Genomic DNA, 19,043 nt, shown 5'->3' with positions numbered 1-19,043 from the left:
CCAGGGCAACATGACTGTGGAGCAATACTTTGCTAGATTTATGGAATTGGCCAGGTTTGTTGCTAATCTAATACCAGACGAGCAATCAAAGGCTAAACGTTTCGAGAACGGTCTCAATCCACGAATCAAAGAACGAGTCATATGCCTCGAGATTAAAGACTACGCCAGGTTAGTGGAAGTAACGTCTCTTGCAGAGAGAGGAATCTGCGAATCAGTAGCAGCCTATGATCTGAAAAGACAATTAAAGCAGCAAACATTGTATTCAGAAAAGAGGCTAGCAATAGAGAATGATTCCAAGCCAGCTGTTGGCAGAAGTTTTCCGCCCGCACTAGGAAATTAAAGACCCCCTTGTAATAGGTGTGGAAAACAGCATGGGGGAGAGTGTAAGATGACAGGACCTACCTGCTTCCAGTGTGGTGAGATTGGTCATTTTCAGAAGTATTGTCCCATGAACTCTGTTAAAGGATTAAAGCCGCAAGGAGGCAAATCTCGACAACAGTATCCTACCCAAGGACGAGTATATTCACTTATCCTTGGTGGTGCTGAAGAAGATGAGGAATATATAGATGCGGCGGCAGTTAACATTCTTTAAATAGATAGCATTTGGCTTACTATTTATGATTTACGACTTTCGCATTCATTCACTTGCACCGATCACATGAAATTTTTAATAGTACACAACCATTAAAATAGTATTTGTGACGGAACAATAAAATAGGTCATGATACTATATAAAAATTTGTACCTAGATAAAAACATTATTTTCTTACACCTTTTTTTGTAAAAGTAGGAACGACCGCATGTTATAGTCGGGACTTTAGCTCATGAATAAGATTTTTTTTCCTAGGAACGGTAGATGTAATTTAAACAATAGAAATAAAATAAAAAGACCACTAATAAAATAATTGATAAAGAAGAAAATATACATTATTTTCTTACATTTTTTTTTTCTCTCAGGATTTTTTTTTTTTTTATCAAGGATAAAATAATTTATAGTCAATAATTAGACACTACACTTAAAATCTGTATCACTAGGCTTAAGGATTTAGGAATCTAAATCTTCCATTAAAGTAAACTTTATGCGAAGCATTGTTTACGAATTTGAGGACAAAATTCCATTAAGGGGGAAGGAATGTAGCGCCTCAAATTTTAAGATATAAAATATTATGTCTTAAAATAGAATTTAAGACCCAATAATATGACAAAAGAATATATATGAATATTTATTTGATTAAATAAGAAGCGTTTATAGTTTCAGTTTAATAAAAGTTCAAACAAACCTTAAACTTTGGAGGGACGGAAATAGGGTCAAACAAACTCCGTTCTAGTTAATTCAAAAACTAGGGAAGCTCTATTTGAAGTCCTTTAGCTATTCTTCGAATTTCATAATTTTTGGACTCCGTTTAGGACGCGAGAACACCCAAAAAAAAAAATAATACTCTCATTTGGACGAAAATTAAAAATATAACATTTGTGGCCCATTTTACTCCCAAATAATACACACCCAGCCCTAGCCTACGTGAAGATGATCCAACAACCCAGTCCATGCCAACACTGACCTATGCTCATTTCCAGCAAGTGCATAAGCCCAACCCAGTAGCGACAAAACCAAAACGAAAGAAAACTCAGTTAAAGGAAATTTAGATCCTAAACACTCGTTAGAAGTTGATAATTGGTACGTGTCTAGACGACACGATACGTGGATTTTAAAATTTATAAGTTTTACCACTTCGCAATAGTACGAATCAATTGTACTTTAGTAAGGGTTATCGAACTACAAGGATTAGGGGCTTGTTTTCCGTAATGGGATATTCAAAGGAACATATTTAACTTAACTTAAAAATAAAAACAAATAAAAACAAAGTAAAGTAGAATTGAAGTTACAACGAGTAAGTGATAAACGAAAGCAGAAAATGGACAAACTAAAAGGAAACTTAGGGTAATGATCGCATCTAATCCTAAACCAATGAAATGCTTAAAGTCTATATGGATCTTCCTAACATGCATGATATGAGCGTGTAATGAGCGTCAACCATTACAACGACCTCGACATGAAAACACTTTCGTTAAGACGTAATAATAAAGCACCTAGTTTCACATTAAACAACTACACATAAAGATTAATCTATAATTGAAAAATGTTTACACTACAAAAGGTGTGGGGTGATTAATGCTCCCTAACTTACTACTTTATAAAACATCCTAATAAGCATACACAATACATGAAAACCTTAATTAGGCCACAATGATAAGGTATCTTAGTTTCACACCGATCACATCACGTAAAAGATTAAACTACAATTGAAAAACATTTTAAACTACCAAAGGTGTGAAACGACCGGTGTTCCCTAGCATACCCTATAAGGTAACTCAAATAAGTGAACATGCATCATTTCAAATAGAACCATTGTACAAGACATCATTCTCTTTCAAAAATGTTGATTTTATTCATGAATCTAAGAAAACTCATAAACAAACATAACTCTTTTTCATGAATAAATGGAGTGGAATATTCAAGACAAAACCTTTTAGCATGGGTTTTGCAATTCTCTAGTCTTACACAATCAACAAACATATTAAGACAATTTCAAGAACATTAAGAACACTTCATGGTTTTTGGAAAAGATTTGATTTTGTGCCTCTGAGAGAGAAAATTGATGATCCTACCCTTTTCTGGGCCGGGGTTGTTACACACCTGATACGACCCGCGAAACCCGTTTAGTATAATGGGCCGTATCGGGTCGAAACGACCCAACATGACCCGTTTAGCTTAAAAGTTTTTTTTTTGTTTTATTTGTTTTTTTATTTGTTTTTTTTTTATTTAAATGAAATAATAATAATTTTAGCAATTCATCTCTAGAAATTAAACTCCTAGTAGGCTAGCACCAAATCACTTAATATGCTTAATTGTCTAATCAAATAACCAAAAAAAAAAAAAAATTACATTATCATTACAAATTTACAAATACAAATTGGGTTCCCATTTTTGCCCCATATTGTCCACTCTTGAATGACCCAAAAATATGCTCATTTTCCAGATGAACTTGGAATGTCACAAGATCTGATACTATCCAATGTCAAAACATCATCTTCTTCGTTATTCACCTTCATTAAAGTTTGTTCTATATCAAAAGATAAAAGAAATTAATGTCATTAAAGTAAGATAAAAAAAATACAAGTAAATGAAGAAATTAAATATGCAAATAATTAATATTACCTTACTCTCCATATAACCAATCTCTAATGCAAATCAATGTCTCAACAATATCAGGCTTAAGTGAACTCCTATACTGATCAATCACACATCTACCAATATTAAAAGTGGATTCTGAAGCAACAATAGAAATAAGAATACTCAAAATATCACGAGCCATGACATCTACTTTAGGATAGTGAAATTCATTTCCTTTCCAAAATGAAAGGATGTCAAATGTCGTACTCTTATCCAAATACTTGGGTTCATCCAAATAAAGTTTTAATTGAGTCTTTTGTGCATCAGTATCGACTGCATCAAATGCTAGAAAATCCTACATGAAAAGAGGTAATATAAACATAAAATTACTAAGTGGTTTTGAGTATATATATTAAGTTACTAACAAGCTAAAAAACTTGTGATATTATTCACCTTTTTCCCAATCTGAGTCTTCTTGGGGCTGAACAATTGTGGAGCTTGAAGTCGTAGGAGCATTATACTCCATAAAAAGTTTGGTTAACGTTTTCGTCATATTCTCATAGTCTTGAGATTCAGCTCCATAAATTTTTGTATAGTAGTACTTTACAAGGCGCAGCTTGTAACAAGGATCTAAGACAACTGCAACGGCCAACACTAAACTGAATTCTGACTAATATTTCTTAAATTTAGAGATCATTTGACTTGCCATGAATCTCCTATACCCATCTTCGCTCACAAGTTCTTGCTTCAAGTTCAGATAAACCAATGCATCTACGGGAAAGTATAGATTGGTTGTGGGATATTTGGTACTAGAAAAAGCACATGTAACACAATAAAAGCAACCCAAGAAATTACTAATATCATTCACATTTTCCCACTCAAGTGCATTAGGACAAAACATATAGTTTTTATCAGTCATCTCCAAATAAGCAAAAGCACACCTATAATTAATTGCACTCTCAAGCATAAGATATGTCGAATTCCATCTAGTTGGCACATCTTGTCTTAACCCCTTGTTACTGTCCAATGACATTTGACTGACAGTCTGAAGAAAACTTTGTTTTCTCATTTGTGATCCTCTAAAATACTTAACACTATCTCGAATCTTTTGGATAACATCAATGATCTCTTTCAGTCCATCTTGCACTATCAAATTAAGAATATGGGCACAACAACGCATATGAGACAACTCACCTTCCCAAGGAGGGGCTTTCTTCATGTTTAATTTTGGTTTAAGATTCACAACACACAAATCATTTGTAGAAGCATTATCTAATGTTATAGAGAAAACCTTTTTATCAATCTTCCACTCTTCTAGCAAACTATATATCTTTTTAGCCAAAGATGCACCATTATGTGGTGGGGATGTGAATGAAAAGCTTAATAGCCTTTTAGATAATAACCAATTTTTCTCAATAAAATGTGCAGTGAGGCAAATATACCTATCGGTTGTCAAAGAAGTCTACAAATCAGATGTCAAACTAATCCTCCCAAGACAAACATTTAACAAAGACTTAACCTTTTGTTTCTCCAACATATGCATCTTAATTAAATCAGCCTTAGCAGTATTTCTACTAATTAATGGTACATCACTACGCAAGTATCTATGCATTTCTCTTACACCATTATATTCAATATATGAAAAATGCAAGTCATGCTTAATAATCGTACCCACCAACAATTCTCTATATCTTTTAGGACAAAATTTTGAGACACTTACTAACAGAGTTCCTTGATCTTTAGATAGGAGCATTTGCTGAATATTATGATCATTTTCCCCCCCACAAACCTTCATATGCGTCTTTAGATTTCTAGTTCCATGTGAACTGTTAGCTATATATTTATGATCACAAAACTTGCATTTTGCCCATATCCTTGTATCATTTGAATCTGTAGAAGGAAGTTCATCAAAATGGGTCCAAACTATTGAGGTCTTCCTACACTTCTTCTGGACCCTTTTTTTGGTCATCGGATTCGTATGAATAGAAAGATCTTCCATTGTATTTATTTCAACCACATCGTCATCGAATACAACCGAATCTTTGTTAATCACCTACACACATAATCGTTAGTAAGTTAGAATTTCTGCACCTAATTTCTTATACCTAAATCTGAACATAATTTCTTATAATCCTACAAAAGAAATTCTGCACTCTCAAAGAATGAAGAAGTATAGCACATAATTAGTTAATGACACCAACATATAATAAGAACAAGAAACACATATAGGTTGAAGATACGACAGAATAAATTCACTCGTTGTTTCATATTTGAAAACACATATATACATAGACTAAGAAATCAGCAGAAAACAAGGGGTTGAAACCTGCCGGAATACCAAAAGTCATCAAAATCTTGTTTTTTTTTTTTTTTTTTCAAATCTTAACTCAAGAATCCATGATTAGCTGATTAGGTTTGGTACTAATGTTATAAACAAATAAATAGAGATTAACAGATTAGATTTGAAAGGTTATAAACAATTTTTTCAAAGATTAACAAATAAACAAAGATTAACATACCGGTACCGGATGCGACATCGGCGGAAGAGAGAGAGTGGCAGAGCGACGTTGGCGGCGTAGCAGAGAGAGGGGGAGAGCGGTTGCAATGTCGGTAGCGAGCGAAGAGAAGAGAGAGAGAGAGAGAGCGTCGAGCGGGAGAAAGTGGAAAAATGAAAATCAATGGAGGAAGAAGAAGGGGCTGATTGGTTGAAGACTGAGTGAAGAGTGAACTGTGATGGGCGGCGCTGAAGAGTGAAGCCTGAAGGAAAAAAAAAATAGTTAGGTTTTTTTTTTTATTTGTTTTCTCTTCTATGTGCAGTGTGCCGCGCGTGACTCCTCCAGTTTTTTTTTTTGTTTTTATTTTTATCCCATTTCCTTTAAAAAATAATAATAAAAAAAATAACTGTGTATGGTGGGTCACCTATGACCCGACCCGCCAGACTGAAATAAACGGGGTCGACACGTTTATGACCCAAACCGTTTAAGGTAAACTCAAACTCGCTAATTTCGTGTCGTGTTCATGTCGGTTGTCGGATCGTGTCAAAATTGCCAGCCCTACAAATAAGAGAACAAAGAAAATACTAAAACATTAAGTTAGATAAAGAAGTTTCAATAAGAACTAGCACTAGACTTCTTCCCCCTTTCTACTTTTCCTCTCCTTTTGTTTGTGCTTCTACCCGGGCTTTTCATTCTCTTTATAGGGTCCCGGGGAAATTTTTCTTATAATTTTTTGTAGAAAGGTGATGCACTTTTTCCACGCATACAAAATACAAATCCAGGATGACGGCTTTCAAAAGACGAGTGAGGGACGGGGAGGGGTAGGCTCTCGAAACCAAATGAGACTAGAAGGAACATGGGAATTAGCACCACTCCTATGAGTGCTTTTGTCTCGAAGAGACAACAAAGGTGCAGCCCTCTCAATATCGCGCATGGTTTAGCATCATATATTGATCTTCAAAACATTTAGATTGGTTTGTAGTGCGGATTAAGGAGCTGCTCTCCATGCTGTGGGGCTTTTTCGGAAGTATCCCAATTATTTTTTACTTGGGAAAGAACATGTCAGGTTTATTTTCAAAAATGAATAAGCTAAATCCAAGAGAAGGACGCGACTGAAAAGCATATGCAATTCAACCAATTGCAACCAATCTTCCAATGCTTGCACAATTACCTCATCCAGAGTACGAGAGCACCAGGGTAATGCAATATAGCTCAAAACGGATTATATATATTCCCATGTATGAGATGAGATGACTGTCAAAATACTCCGAAAGACTACTGTTTGCATTCCCTCTAACAATCATATAATCACTCCTCGCTACAAAGTACAGACCACAAAACATACATGATGATACATACATCCATACACAGCACAGCACGCATAAAAAGAGGTAGGTAACAACCTCGCCGTTGGCAACGGGAAAAAGAAAATATAAAAGCTTCCTAGAGGTACAAACTGAAATAAATCCCTGCAGAAAGCAGGAAATACAGGTTTCTCCATATAAACGAGCTCTCATCATATCATATATAAATTACTGGTAGTACATCAGCTGCTGGGCGGCAGCAACATTCTGGAACCCACCATCATATATAGCCTGGCTTGCTCCAGCACCACCCATTCCCATTGCTGCCTGCTTAAGAGGATGCTGCCCCTGAGGGTGCATGAGGGCATGAACACTCCCCATCTTGCTCATTGCTAGTTGCCGCTCATAAGCCAAAAGATCAGTGGCAGATAGGCCAGGTAAAGGTGCTGCTGCAGGCGGGGGGAGTGGATTTGAAGTCGTTCCTGGCGGCGTCGGTTTGCTACCCCAAGAACACTACAGGCATTAAGAGAAACCACTAAATAGTCAACATCCAATTAACCAGAAGAAAAGGGAAAAGAAAAAATAAATAAATAAAGGAACTAGCAACATTCCAAATTATATGCCAGAAGGCATTTTACTGCATTAAGAAATCATAAACCCAAAATAAATAAGAAAATATGGCCAACTTTCTGAATTTTCCTCATCTGAAAAGTTAAATCAATGTGTTAAACACACTAAACACACGACAATTATCACAGATTTTCTTTTCCATGGGAATATCTTACTGATTACCCCAGTTGTGGAAAAGATGTTGGTGCAATTAAAACACCAAAAATCAACATTCTGCATTACCAAGTATTGAGAATTCAATGGCATAAAGAACCAAAAAAAGGTTACAAATAAAACTATTGATATAATGAACAACGAGTGAAGCCTACCCACATTGAATTTACAAAGAGAGGGGAATAAAAATAAAGGAGAAAAAACTCCCCACACCAAATAATTCCTAGCATAAGCATTTCCAATATTATCAAATCATATACCTATATCCCATTTGTTTAGTGAAGACATAAATACTAGCAAGGGCTGCCTCGGCATGAGTTGTGTAATATTATTAACAAGGGAAAATATAAAATGTATCCATCCATCCATTGCCACATATCAGCCCTACCAGCAAGCGGAAAACCACACCTTAATTTGTTTTCCACACAGATACGGCTGGGCATTTCCCATCTGAATGGCCAGAGCTGCCTCGGAATGATTACTGTATCTCACAAAACCAAAGCCTTTATCTCGCTGGACACGAACCTCCTCAATCACTCCTGCACCAAGAGCATGGAAGTGACGATGGAGATCAAGTTGGGTGACCTGCAAATCAGATGAAAATACAATTTCCTAGAGATTAGAACCACCACTGGAACTTCTAAAAGATTAGACTACTACAACATACATCTCTAAAGAATTTCTGCTATATTCTAAGAAACATAGTGGGAAGAACTCATAACAAAGAAATTTATATCATTCCCTTCCTCTTTTGGGTAAAGGTGTAGTCAGTCTGAGAAGTTGGAATATGTGATGCGCACAAATCCACCATATTGCCATACCCCAAATTTAGCTTGTAGAACTTTTACAACCAAGGCAGAACAAATTTAATGTCTCTGTGTGCTGTATATGTGGGCGCACTCGAAAGGGTAAATGAACAGAACAAGCAGCTAATATAAGGAAGATAGTTTTTTACCTCTGAAGCAAGATTGCCCACATAAACAGTAGTATACTGAGTGTTATTCTCAGGAGCATCAGTATTTGTCGTCTCTTTGCCATCTTCTGCATGATCAAGATACAAAACACAAGAGTTTGTCACAAGCTTCACACACCATCAGTTAGCCAAGAAGCCAGAGGAGAATAGACAATTTTGAACTTATGTAAACCAAAATCTGTTCTCCTTCCGCCATATATATTCCACCAAAACGAGCAGAATTATAAAGAAATCAATAAAATCACCCAAAGCCCAGGAAAAAAAATGTATAATCACCCAAAAATAAATTATCCTTGAAGAAAACCTTGAGGTAATGGAGCACTAAATAAGGTAACAAAAGCCTGCCATGCATGAAACAAGATAATGGTAATCCACCATTGATTCTCATCATTATCTCAGGTTGTGCCAGACTCACCTGATGAGCCATTTGTTAGTTCTACCACGCTTTTGGCATCTGAACTCAGCTTGTCTTCATTGGAACCAGCACCTTTTGTGGCCCAGTTACAGCGTATCTGTCTACTGCCAAGCCACTTTCCTAAAAATTTAATCCACAGGTTCATTGAACAAATGCAAGTAACATATGGAGGCATACATAAATACTGAACACAAACAAACGTAGCAGAGGGAGATGAGAGAAGCCGAAATTCCAGTAATCACTAACAATGCTTTATTTCCTCAACCTTTTTTCTTTTTTTTCTTTTTATATATATATATATATATATATATATATATATATATATATTTTTTTTTTTTTCTGGATCATTATCGAGACACTCAGATTGGATTATGTGAATTCACACAAAAAAATGAACTAAATCCTGGTAATTTCTACCTCGGGGCACAGAAATTAAAAATGGAGCATCTTAAAGCTGATAACTGCAGCTTCATTACAAACATGGTACAAGAAATAAAAAAGAAGGGGGGAAATGTGACATATAACTGAATCATCCTTACCAGTTAAGTCATTTATTGCACTTTGCGCTTCCTGAGTAGATTAGGAAAATATCAAATTATGATCATAAAGAATATCAGTAAAGAAAAGAAACACACACAGCAAACAGACGGTAATAAAGTTATCACCTGTTGGTTCCGGAAAGAAACAAACCCGAACCCTCTTGACCGCCCAGTCTTCTGATCCCACATAACCCTTGCATCTCTGAAAGCAGCAAACATCAGAGTGTATACCACCCATTAAGGCACAAAGAATTAATGTAACAATCATGCATTTATGAATAAGTTTGTTAACTACTGAATTTTGCATTCCTTATTTTTTTAAAAAAGGTCTCATCAAGCTTGTTATTCTGCCAAGAAAATAGAAGGGAATCACAGATGGATCAAAGATATGAATGAAGCTTACGAGCAACTAGGATAAACAGAGAAGCAGGCAAACAATGTAGCATCTGTAACCTCCGGGCTGAGATCACCCACAAATATGTTGAAGTGACCTGCACATCATTACAGCAGTATGACACAGAGCCCATGCTAACACATGCCAAAGCAGTGCAAAAACCAGTTTCAAGCATAAACACACGAAAAGAGTACCAACCTGATGTATCCTCCCTCTGACCACTAGCATATGCCCAATTAACTTTGATAGGCTGCCCAAACCTGAAAACCACATATATAGATGTAAGCGAAAAATACAAAAAAGCCAAATCAGCATAAATTTTTGAGGAATGTACTTACAGATGCCTTCCATTCAGATGCAATATAGCAAGAGCAGCTGATCTGCGATCGAAGTAGTGGATAAACCCATATGATGACTGCATAAGGCAGAGAAAAAGATAAAAATATGTTAAGTTGCTGGTAAATTAAGTAAAGAAAATATCACACTAAACAACTCACAGGACGATCAAATAAACATCAATTAGAACACACGACAAGAACAGGAAAACTATCTAGACAAGTGAAAACCCTACCTTCTCCTTTCTAATAAGCTTGCAGTTTTCCACGGGACCAGTACTTGCAAAAACTTCTTGGAGAAGCGGTTCTGTTACTTGTGTATGGATATTCCCCACATAACTACATTTGAAAAACAAAGAGATTAGAAGTTGTAGAAAAGAAGGTTAAAAAACAAAACAAAATGTAGCAAAATATAAGTACTCAATTTCATTCCCAAAACAAGAGAAAACATACAACTAATCCTAATAATTAACCTTATTCTGAACGACTTTTAGTGGCATGGGTAAGAATAGAGAAATAACTTGAAAAATGATAGCCATCCATATAGCTCAGGAAAGAGTTACTATCAGTTCATGGTAAGGAATAAAAAAGAGATGTATAAATGCTTAAGTTCATAAGCATGCAGGTGAAACAAGCATTAAAAAAAACACAAGAAAAGAGAAGAAAAAAAACTAAAAAACTAAAAACAAAAATAAATAGAAAAATGTCTAGACAAACACTCACACACTGCGGCAAGTACTCGGATCAAAACCAGGAGGCAGATTTCCACTTGGAATTGGCTCAATCTGCAAAATGAAAATGTGAAAACGAAAAAGAAAATAAAAGGAACAAAATAAAACAAAAATCCTGAGAAGGTGTAACACTTCCATAGAAAAGAACTAAACACAGACCAACCTAAAGCACGGAGAAAAATAGTTCTCTGTTTCAACCTTAAAGAAGATACCTAGACACTTCCAGAGGATTCCAGACATTTTCACTCAATGTTAATCGATTTGGCCCAGTTTGCACATCCATTTTCAAATACTACATGTTGCGATCGTGTAGAGAGAACAGACATCATTTCTCCTAGAAAGATGTTAATAACACGACACAGGTGGTGATAAATGATGTCGGTTCATGTTATTAACATCATTCCTCCTAAAATGATGTCTTTTAGGAATAAGGGGTACTTTTTCAATTTTTCTGTTAAGGGCTCTACTTCCGATCTATTCAGCCTTTTTTTGGGTTGATTATGTTAATGGCTATTTATTGGTGAGTTTTACTAGTTATTCAGTTTGGAAGTAGTCAAAGCCCTTAATCCTAAGTCCAATTTCGTTTATGTATTTATCATCTAATTGTGTAGAGATAATGTTTTCTATTCAATAGAGGCTCTGCTTTGAAAAAATCTCAGAGCTACGAGGTTCTCTTTGAGGTTTGTGTGATACAATCATTCTCCAATGTACGATGCTGAGGAATCTATATATAATCACTAAGAAAACTAGGTGTAATCCCTAGATTTATCTTTTTCTATTTTCTCTTTAAATTCCAAAAACTCATCCAGACTTCAAACACTACAATCTGATCTTAATTTCACACCCTTAAAACCTAAAAGCTCCTGCCTAAAAAAATTAAAAGAACCTAAGTCAACCCACCATCAGATATACCAAAACAATCCAAAATGGCCTGCTTCAGCAATTGGGGATATGGTCCATGGCTCTATAAATTCTACGTACTGTCCACGGTGCTATCGAAATAACTTCTCTATGCTGCTGTCCAACGTCAGATAGTGTTGGAACCCTTTGTCCAAGATCATAATATATCCTTAAATTCAAATGCTCATTATATATCCTACAGTTGCGTGTTCAACCCGCCTAAATTCCGTCATAGCTTAATTGGCTTTTAAACTTAAAAGTAGACTAGTAAACAAAGGAAACAAACTTCTGGATTGATGATATTATGCTAGAAATAACGGCTCTAGGTCAAAACAAAACCATGTATCAAAGTGGATTCAATGATGAGGGTGAGAAATAAATTCTACTGCCAAAAAATTGAACTTTCATATGCAATTTGAGCGCCAAAAAAAATTCAGAGGAAAGATCAAACATGGTTCTCAATAACTCTACATGCAACCTTACTTCCATTCAGTAACTCTGCAGCTGTCAACATGACCAAAACCAGGATGAAGACTCAATACAAGTGAAAAGGAAACAACCCACAATGATCTCTATGAAAAATAAAAATAATAAAAATAAGAGTGGGAATCTACTAAGGGTCCATTTGGGATTGCGGTTTCAAAAAGTGCAATTTGAAAAAATAGCGATTTCAGAACGTACTTTATGACAACGCAATTTTTAAAATCCCAGTTAAGCGTTTCGTAAAACTTGTAAAAGTGCGGCAAGGATGACCAGTGCGGCAGTCAGGAGCAGACCAACGAGAGAGCAAAGGTAGAGAGAAAAAAGAGAGATTGAGGGTTTGCTCTTGTTTTTGGTGGGTATTTATGGAATTTTATTGTTTAATGAGGGCAATCCTGATAACATATGTTTTTGATTCCTGCTATGCGAAAACGCAGTTAGGATTTAAAATGGTGCGTTTCGAAAAACCGCCCAAGGTCCTGCTGCACGAAAACGTGAGTTTGCACGTTTTCTAAACGTTAAACGCACTACCAAAGAATCAGGTTTTTGCGATTTTGAGTGAACACACACGTGCTCTAAAAAGTAAAGTGTACATCCGTCGTAAGGCACAGTACCTAAAGCTTTCTAACGCAACATATACAGAAAGGGTAAAGATAATACAAATTCATCAACAAACATCTAAATATCAAAACAAGGATCTCCATTCAATGGGTAATCGTGAAAATTTAAAAGAAGAGAACAAGTAAAAAATTTGACCTGAGAAAAAGAATAACCTACCCCACACCCTTCACTCAACTGAACTTGATGCACACGCGTAAACGCGTAGTAGAAACCACTGTTTCATTTCGCGATATCATTCAATTACTTTTACTTTCCATTGAAGTCCCAACTTTTCACAGCAACCAAACACAGAACAAAGAAAAGATCGCTAATGTCAAATTCAAAATACTACCCAATTCTCTCTAATTGAAAAAAGAAAAAGAAAGAAAATCTTCTATAGAAAGAATGTATCCAAAACCCTATCTTTCAAATACAGGTCCAAACAAGCCGAGCTAACCCTAGCTCCCACAATCCGATTCCACATAAACTCGCTCAAAAACAAAAAAGAAGAAGAAAATCGAAGCGAAACGTAGAATCCAAATCACACCGATCATCACCAATACAGAGAATCAAAGGAAATGAGAGGGAGTGTGCTGGAACCTGAGGAGGTGCTAAGAGGCCAGGGTGGTAGAGCGACTGTTGCTGAAGAAGAGCTTGCTGCATCAGAGCCTGTTGCTGCTGCTTCAACCTCTGTTGCTGCATTTTCTCGATTTTCCGAGAAAGTGAGAGGTTAGGGTTAGGGGTGGGGGGTCGAGTGAGGGCCTCGAGAGAGTGAAAGAAAAATGTTAAAAGGGAAGAAGAAAAAAAAAAAAAAAAAAAAAAAAATGAGACAGAGAAAGTGGCCTCTAAAAGAGAAAGACAAACAACTATGCTCTGGTATTTATAGAGGGATATTTTTGTGAAGGGTGATGATGGGCCTACCGGGCTTAGATATTGGGCTTTATAAACACTTCCAACCAGAGTACGACCAATGGTAGTACAGAGATTTGCTGCCTCCAAACAGACCCAATTGTAAGTTGTAACACTTCATTTGCCTGGTAAATTAATAAAGATGAGTGGTAAAAATTATATTTTTATTACATAATTATCTAAAAAATATTGATTAGAGTTTTAATTAATTTTTATTTTTTTTTAAAGCAAAAACTAATTTAAGAGCTGGTTGAAAAAAATAATTGTGTGATAAAAATATAACTTCTAACTTTACTTACTAATAAAACCATTCAACAATGCATCAAATGAGCTTTTCCAAACCAATTACTCATCAATGTACTTTTTTATTAGAAAGTGTGGATGTTGGATCCATTTTTTGAGTACTTGTCGAACTTACGTGTATGTTTCTTAATATTTTTTTTCCCATCTTAAAATTAAAACATTAATAACCAAGTTAAATATAGAACACTCCTAAAAACAAAAAAGAAAAATAATAATAATATATCTTTATCTTGCATTGGAACACTTTTTCAAATAAAAAATAAAAAATACCCTCCAAAATGTATTAACAAACAAAGCCGGCATTTTTATTACCGAAAGTTTTTGAAACAGCAACTTACTAGATAAAGGGCTTCTGTATTATTTTTATCCATAATGTTCTTTGAAAATTTTATTGTTTTCCAAGAAATTGAGTTTTAAAGTTGAGGTTCGAGCATAATCTTCGATAGGACAATGGCATTGGCTTCTTGTTTTTAGTTTGGTTTCCTAAATTTAAATAGAATCCCCTAAAATTCACTACTTTTTTTTATTTTCAATCTAAACTAACATCGAGTGGTTCACTATTTTCCTATTCCATATCTAAACTAACATTGAGTTGCTTCAATTTGAATTGGAACTATGGCGCAATCCAAACATTTTATAATACAAAACATTTTCTCTCTCGCTCTCTCTTTTATTCACAAAACGTCATGATAGTCCCAAACTCCTCTCATACTATCTCATTTCTCTCTTTCTCTCACGACATCACCTCTCCTTGAGCTTCTCTCCTCCTCAATTCTTGAATCGGTGAAATTTTTCATCCGAGTGTCTCTCTATAGTGGGCTCTTGGATTTGATTATTCAAAATGTAAATTGTACTTGTAATTGTTATTGTGTAGTTTGGATTTGGATCGTAATATAATGGATGGATATTGATGGATTTAAGTGAATAAATGGAATGGTTGTAAGGTAGTTTGACTATTTTGAGTAGTCACTCTCCAAAGAAAGAAATTAGAGAAGGAAAATGAATTGGTTAATTTTCTTGATATATATCCTTCATACAATGTTCTTAGGCTTTTTATCCCATAATTACAACAACTAACTCCCAAGTTTTTTGTAACAAAATGAACTAGCCCATTTATTTGCAACTGGACTTAGCAACCCAACAACCTAACTATTTACTCTTTTACTAGACCCAATTAAAATCTACTATTACTATGATACCCCCAAAATATTTAACTAGTAAATAACCTTGTAGTGTCACTAGCAGTAGGGTTGGCAATTTTTAATACAACCCGTGAATCCGACACGAAGTTATATGGTTTGGGTTTATGCTAAACGGGTTCGGATCATAAATGGGTTGACTCGTTTGTGACATGTTTATAGACGGGTCAAACAAGTCAACCCGTTTTATGACCCTTATAAACGTGTCGTGTTCGGATTTCGTATTTTAATCCGTCTATCTAATTGTGTCGTGTTTGAGTTGATGGGTCAACCGAGTTGACTTGAAACCGACACGGCAACCCGTTTTGTCAACCCTAACTAGTAGAATCTTCAAGTTCATTTAACAGGTAAATGACCTGAAAAGTTACCACAACTCTTCAAACATTAGGTAACTGAGCAGCGGAAAAGGTGAACATTCTCTTCTTTTTTTCTTACAACCACAATAACCATAAGGCTGAATCACAAATTGAATAATAATAACAAGAGCATTACTAAACCATAAAATAACTTAAGACACCATAATCATACTTAATAACATCAAGTCAAAAACTTTGCTATATTAGTCAAATGTCTCGCTATGTTCTCTTGAGCTCCCACTGTCATTCGTCCATGGTTTGATCCTCCCAGACTAGTGTCTCCACTACTTCTCTCCTGTTCTCCTTCCCTCTGTCTTTCATATTTACCACCTTTCCTCAACTCTCCTCCATGGGCACTTCTCATCTATATCTTTAAGCCCTAATTGATGAAACTGAAGCTCTTGGCTGGGATTTTCCAGAACAACTTGATGTTCTTGACGAGGCTCCACCGAAGTAGGAAAGCTTTGCTCTCATTGGTAAACCTCTCACCCTCAAGCCTCTACATTCACAGTTGGTCCAGGCTACCATGGCATCAGCTTGGAGCTTTGCCTCTCCGTTAGCCATTGAAGTACTAACTCCAAACAAGTTTCTCTTTGTTGTCCCACTTCAAAGCCATGTGGACCGTGTTCTTCAACAAGGACCTTCGCAGGGGTTCACTCCTCATTCTTCAACCCTGGTCAATACTTGACTTAGCTCTTGAGGAAGTTGAGCTACATCTCTGCCCTTTTTGGATTCAAGTGCATGGTCTTCCAATTCAAAATATGACTCTCCGAAATGCGATCCAAATTGGAAAATCTGCTGGAGGTGGAGAACCACGGTGTCTCTGATCTAATTTGTTGTCAACATCTTTGCCTTCGGGTGGAACTGAATACATCACTGCCATTGACCCCTGGTTTTCATATTCCTCATCCTGGTAAAGAACCCCTTTGGATAAGCTTCAAATATGAATGACTAGCTGATTACATCACTTTTTGTGCTGTTATTGGCCACAAGAAATTCAGATGTCCCACCTCATCATTGCCACTCCCACTAGCCAACTTTGGAGTTTCTCTCAAGGCTATGGCCTCCTCCAGTCCCCGAATTGTTTTAGCCGATCCATCTGAAGCTTCTTTTCCTGGAACTACGTCCGAAAGTTCCTCTTCGACAAAGCCTGTAACCTCCTACCACAGCTTCAATGGCGGTGAGTCCACTCAGATTGTTATGTCTTCTCTTGCACAACACATGGCAGCACCCCATCCAGGGATCTTTGACCCAGCACTCTCCTCTCACCATGTTGCACCAATGCAACCTTCCCTTAATCGGGACTGCTCTCATATGGACACGCCTTCAAGCTCACGATCTCACTGAATCCGACACTATCCTTATCTTCTAACAAAGGTAAGTCACCTCTTTTACCCACGCGACCCCTTATCCCAGCTAACCCTTATTCCCTCATCAATGTGGTAGATTTCCCTTGTTGGTACAGTTTCCGGTATGGTGACGTGTCGCCTAAGGATTCGCTGCCTGATTTTCTCCTGAACACTTCAACCCTGCAAAGAGGAACAAACAACTCGTCGGGGGTGCCGACCACGCCCACTCCGATGCCTAAGTCAGTCTAAAAAGTTTTCTGTAGAGAATTCTTAATCTTAATCTCAAGAGCTTAGAGAATTCGTGTCTTTATACCTGGTGTGACGGTCTTTATTTATAGGCCGGACCCTCTTGACATTGAGTTGGATTAGGAGTTTGAGTCCTAGCCTGGTTTGAGTTTTAATCATATCTTCTGGGAATTTGAATAGGAGTGTTGAATCCGCAGTTGATCGCGTTTGTACTTCTTTAAATTCGATTCCATGTCAATAACCATCTTATCCCATAAATCATGGATCTGTAGTTTATCCCTGATCTCCTGGGATTCTATCCTTATCGAATTCTGAGACGGGTGTGGCGCATGGCACCTTCTTAGGAGACTGTAGCACATTTCAGCTGACCTCCGAGGTGATGATATCCGAGACGTTTATGCTTTTACCTGGAGATCTCGGGATATATCCGCACCATAACAGGGTTGTGTAAGTCCGAGATGTTTATACTCTGAGATGTTGACTCATCCAATGGATATCACCCCGAGAAGATACCGCACCGACTCGATATCATACCGAGGTGTTATTACTCCGAGGCACAAATATCCGAGATATGTTCACTCCATCTTGGCTGGGAGATCTCGGGATATTTTACATACCGTAACCTGGAATGTTAAGACCGAGACATCGTCATATCTCCGAGATGTCTTCGGACCTAAACGACCTTCCCTTCACTGGATAGAACCATGCGGAACAAGTAGCCGAGACATAACTCCGAGATGTCATTGGATCCACGTGTCTCTAGGGTTGATTTTATCCCTAACATCCCTTATCCTATTTTTTACTCGCCTAAATCCCTTATTATGGAACCACCATAACCCACATCCAAGAGATTCCGGATCCTCCAGAAATTACCCATCCGAGCTATTTCTAGGACTTTCTCTCCTACTGGGCAGATACTCCCAAGCCCATTTCTTATCCTCTTCATACTGGCCCAATCCTGTCCAAACCCAATTAGACCCCCAACTACTCTAAACCCACCATTTCAGCTACATTCAGCCCAACCTCCACAATCTTCCCTTCTTAGCCCAAGTCCTCTTTGCATCCGCAAATCACCACGTATTTCTCCCACTCTCTCCTGCTTCCACCCCTACTTCCCCAAGGCTTTGTCTCCCTCAACCCAACCTTCATCCCCTCCTTTGCCCACTGTATCTTCCCCCCTTCCCCCTGCATCCTCCCCTCCTCTCTCCCCAGATATCCCCCTTGATTACATTAGCAAAAAAAGGGTTTCTTACACTGAAGATTCATAACCTATAACCTTTCTGAAAAAGCAGAAAACACCATGGAACTCTCACTTTGATTCTCTTTCCCAATTAGAAATGGCATCCTTATCTTTAACTGCCCTGAAGGATTCAATCAATCCTATGAGTCTGGTAGCTGCTTTCATCTCTAGACTTTTACTCCCTTTCCATATAGGACCTCCTACTCAACCTCTGGCCTTGTCTCACATTAGCTCAAATTCTTGGTTTTATGTATAGGCAAATCAACAGGTCTTTCCCTCTTTAAGCGGTCACAACCACCCAAGCATTGATGGCAGGTTCT

At 37.0% G+C, this 19,043-nt stretch overlaps 1 protein-coding gene and 1 long non-coding RNA gene across 2 annotated transcripts; both read right to left on the bottom strand.

Annotated features, from left to right (window-relative positions):
• Positions 1–6,865: 6,865 nt before the first annotated feature.
• Positions 6,866–13,944, bottom strand: LOC133863041 (oligouridylate-binding protein 1B). Its single transcript, XM_062299014.1, has 12 exons — positions 13,722–13,944; positions 11,134–11,195; positions 10,647–10,749; positions 10,414–10,490; positions 10,274–10,335; positions 10,085–10,172; positions 9,808–9,883; positions 9,682–9,712; positions 9,143–9,262; positions 8,710–8,795; positions 8,163–8,339; positions 6,866–7,484 (listed from the first exon to the last, which is right to left on the bottom strand). The coding sequence occupies exons 1-12, from the start codon at positions 13,821–13,823 to the stop codon at positions 7,200–7,202; spliced, it is 1,269 nt and encodes a 422-aa protein (XP_062154998.1). The 5' UTR covers positions 13,824–13,944; the 3' UTR covers positions 6,866–7,199.
• A 2,080-nt stretch (positions 13,945–16,024) lies between these two features.
• On the bottom strand, positions 16,025–17,152 carry LOC133864947 (uncharacterized). The gene is made up of 2 exons (XR_009899587.1): positions 16,899–17,152; positions 16,025–16,798 (listed from the first exon to the last, which is right to left on the bottom strand). It is a non-coding gene; the product is annotated as an uncharacterized LOC133864947 (long non-coding RNA).
• Between the last annotated feature and the right edge of the window lie 1,891 nt (positions 17,153–19,043).

The sequence above is a fragment of the Alnus glutinosa genome, chromosome 3 (genome assembly GCF_958979055.1).
Source record: "Alnus glutinosa chromosome 3, dhAlnGlut1.1, whole genome shotgun sequence".
Classification (NCBI taxonomy): Eukaryota; Viridiplantae; Streptophyta; class Magnoliopsida; order Fagales; family Betulaceae; genus Alnus; species Alnus glutinosa.
This window is presented reverse-complemented; position numbering and strand designations above follow the sequence as displayed.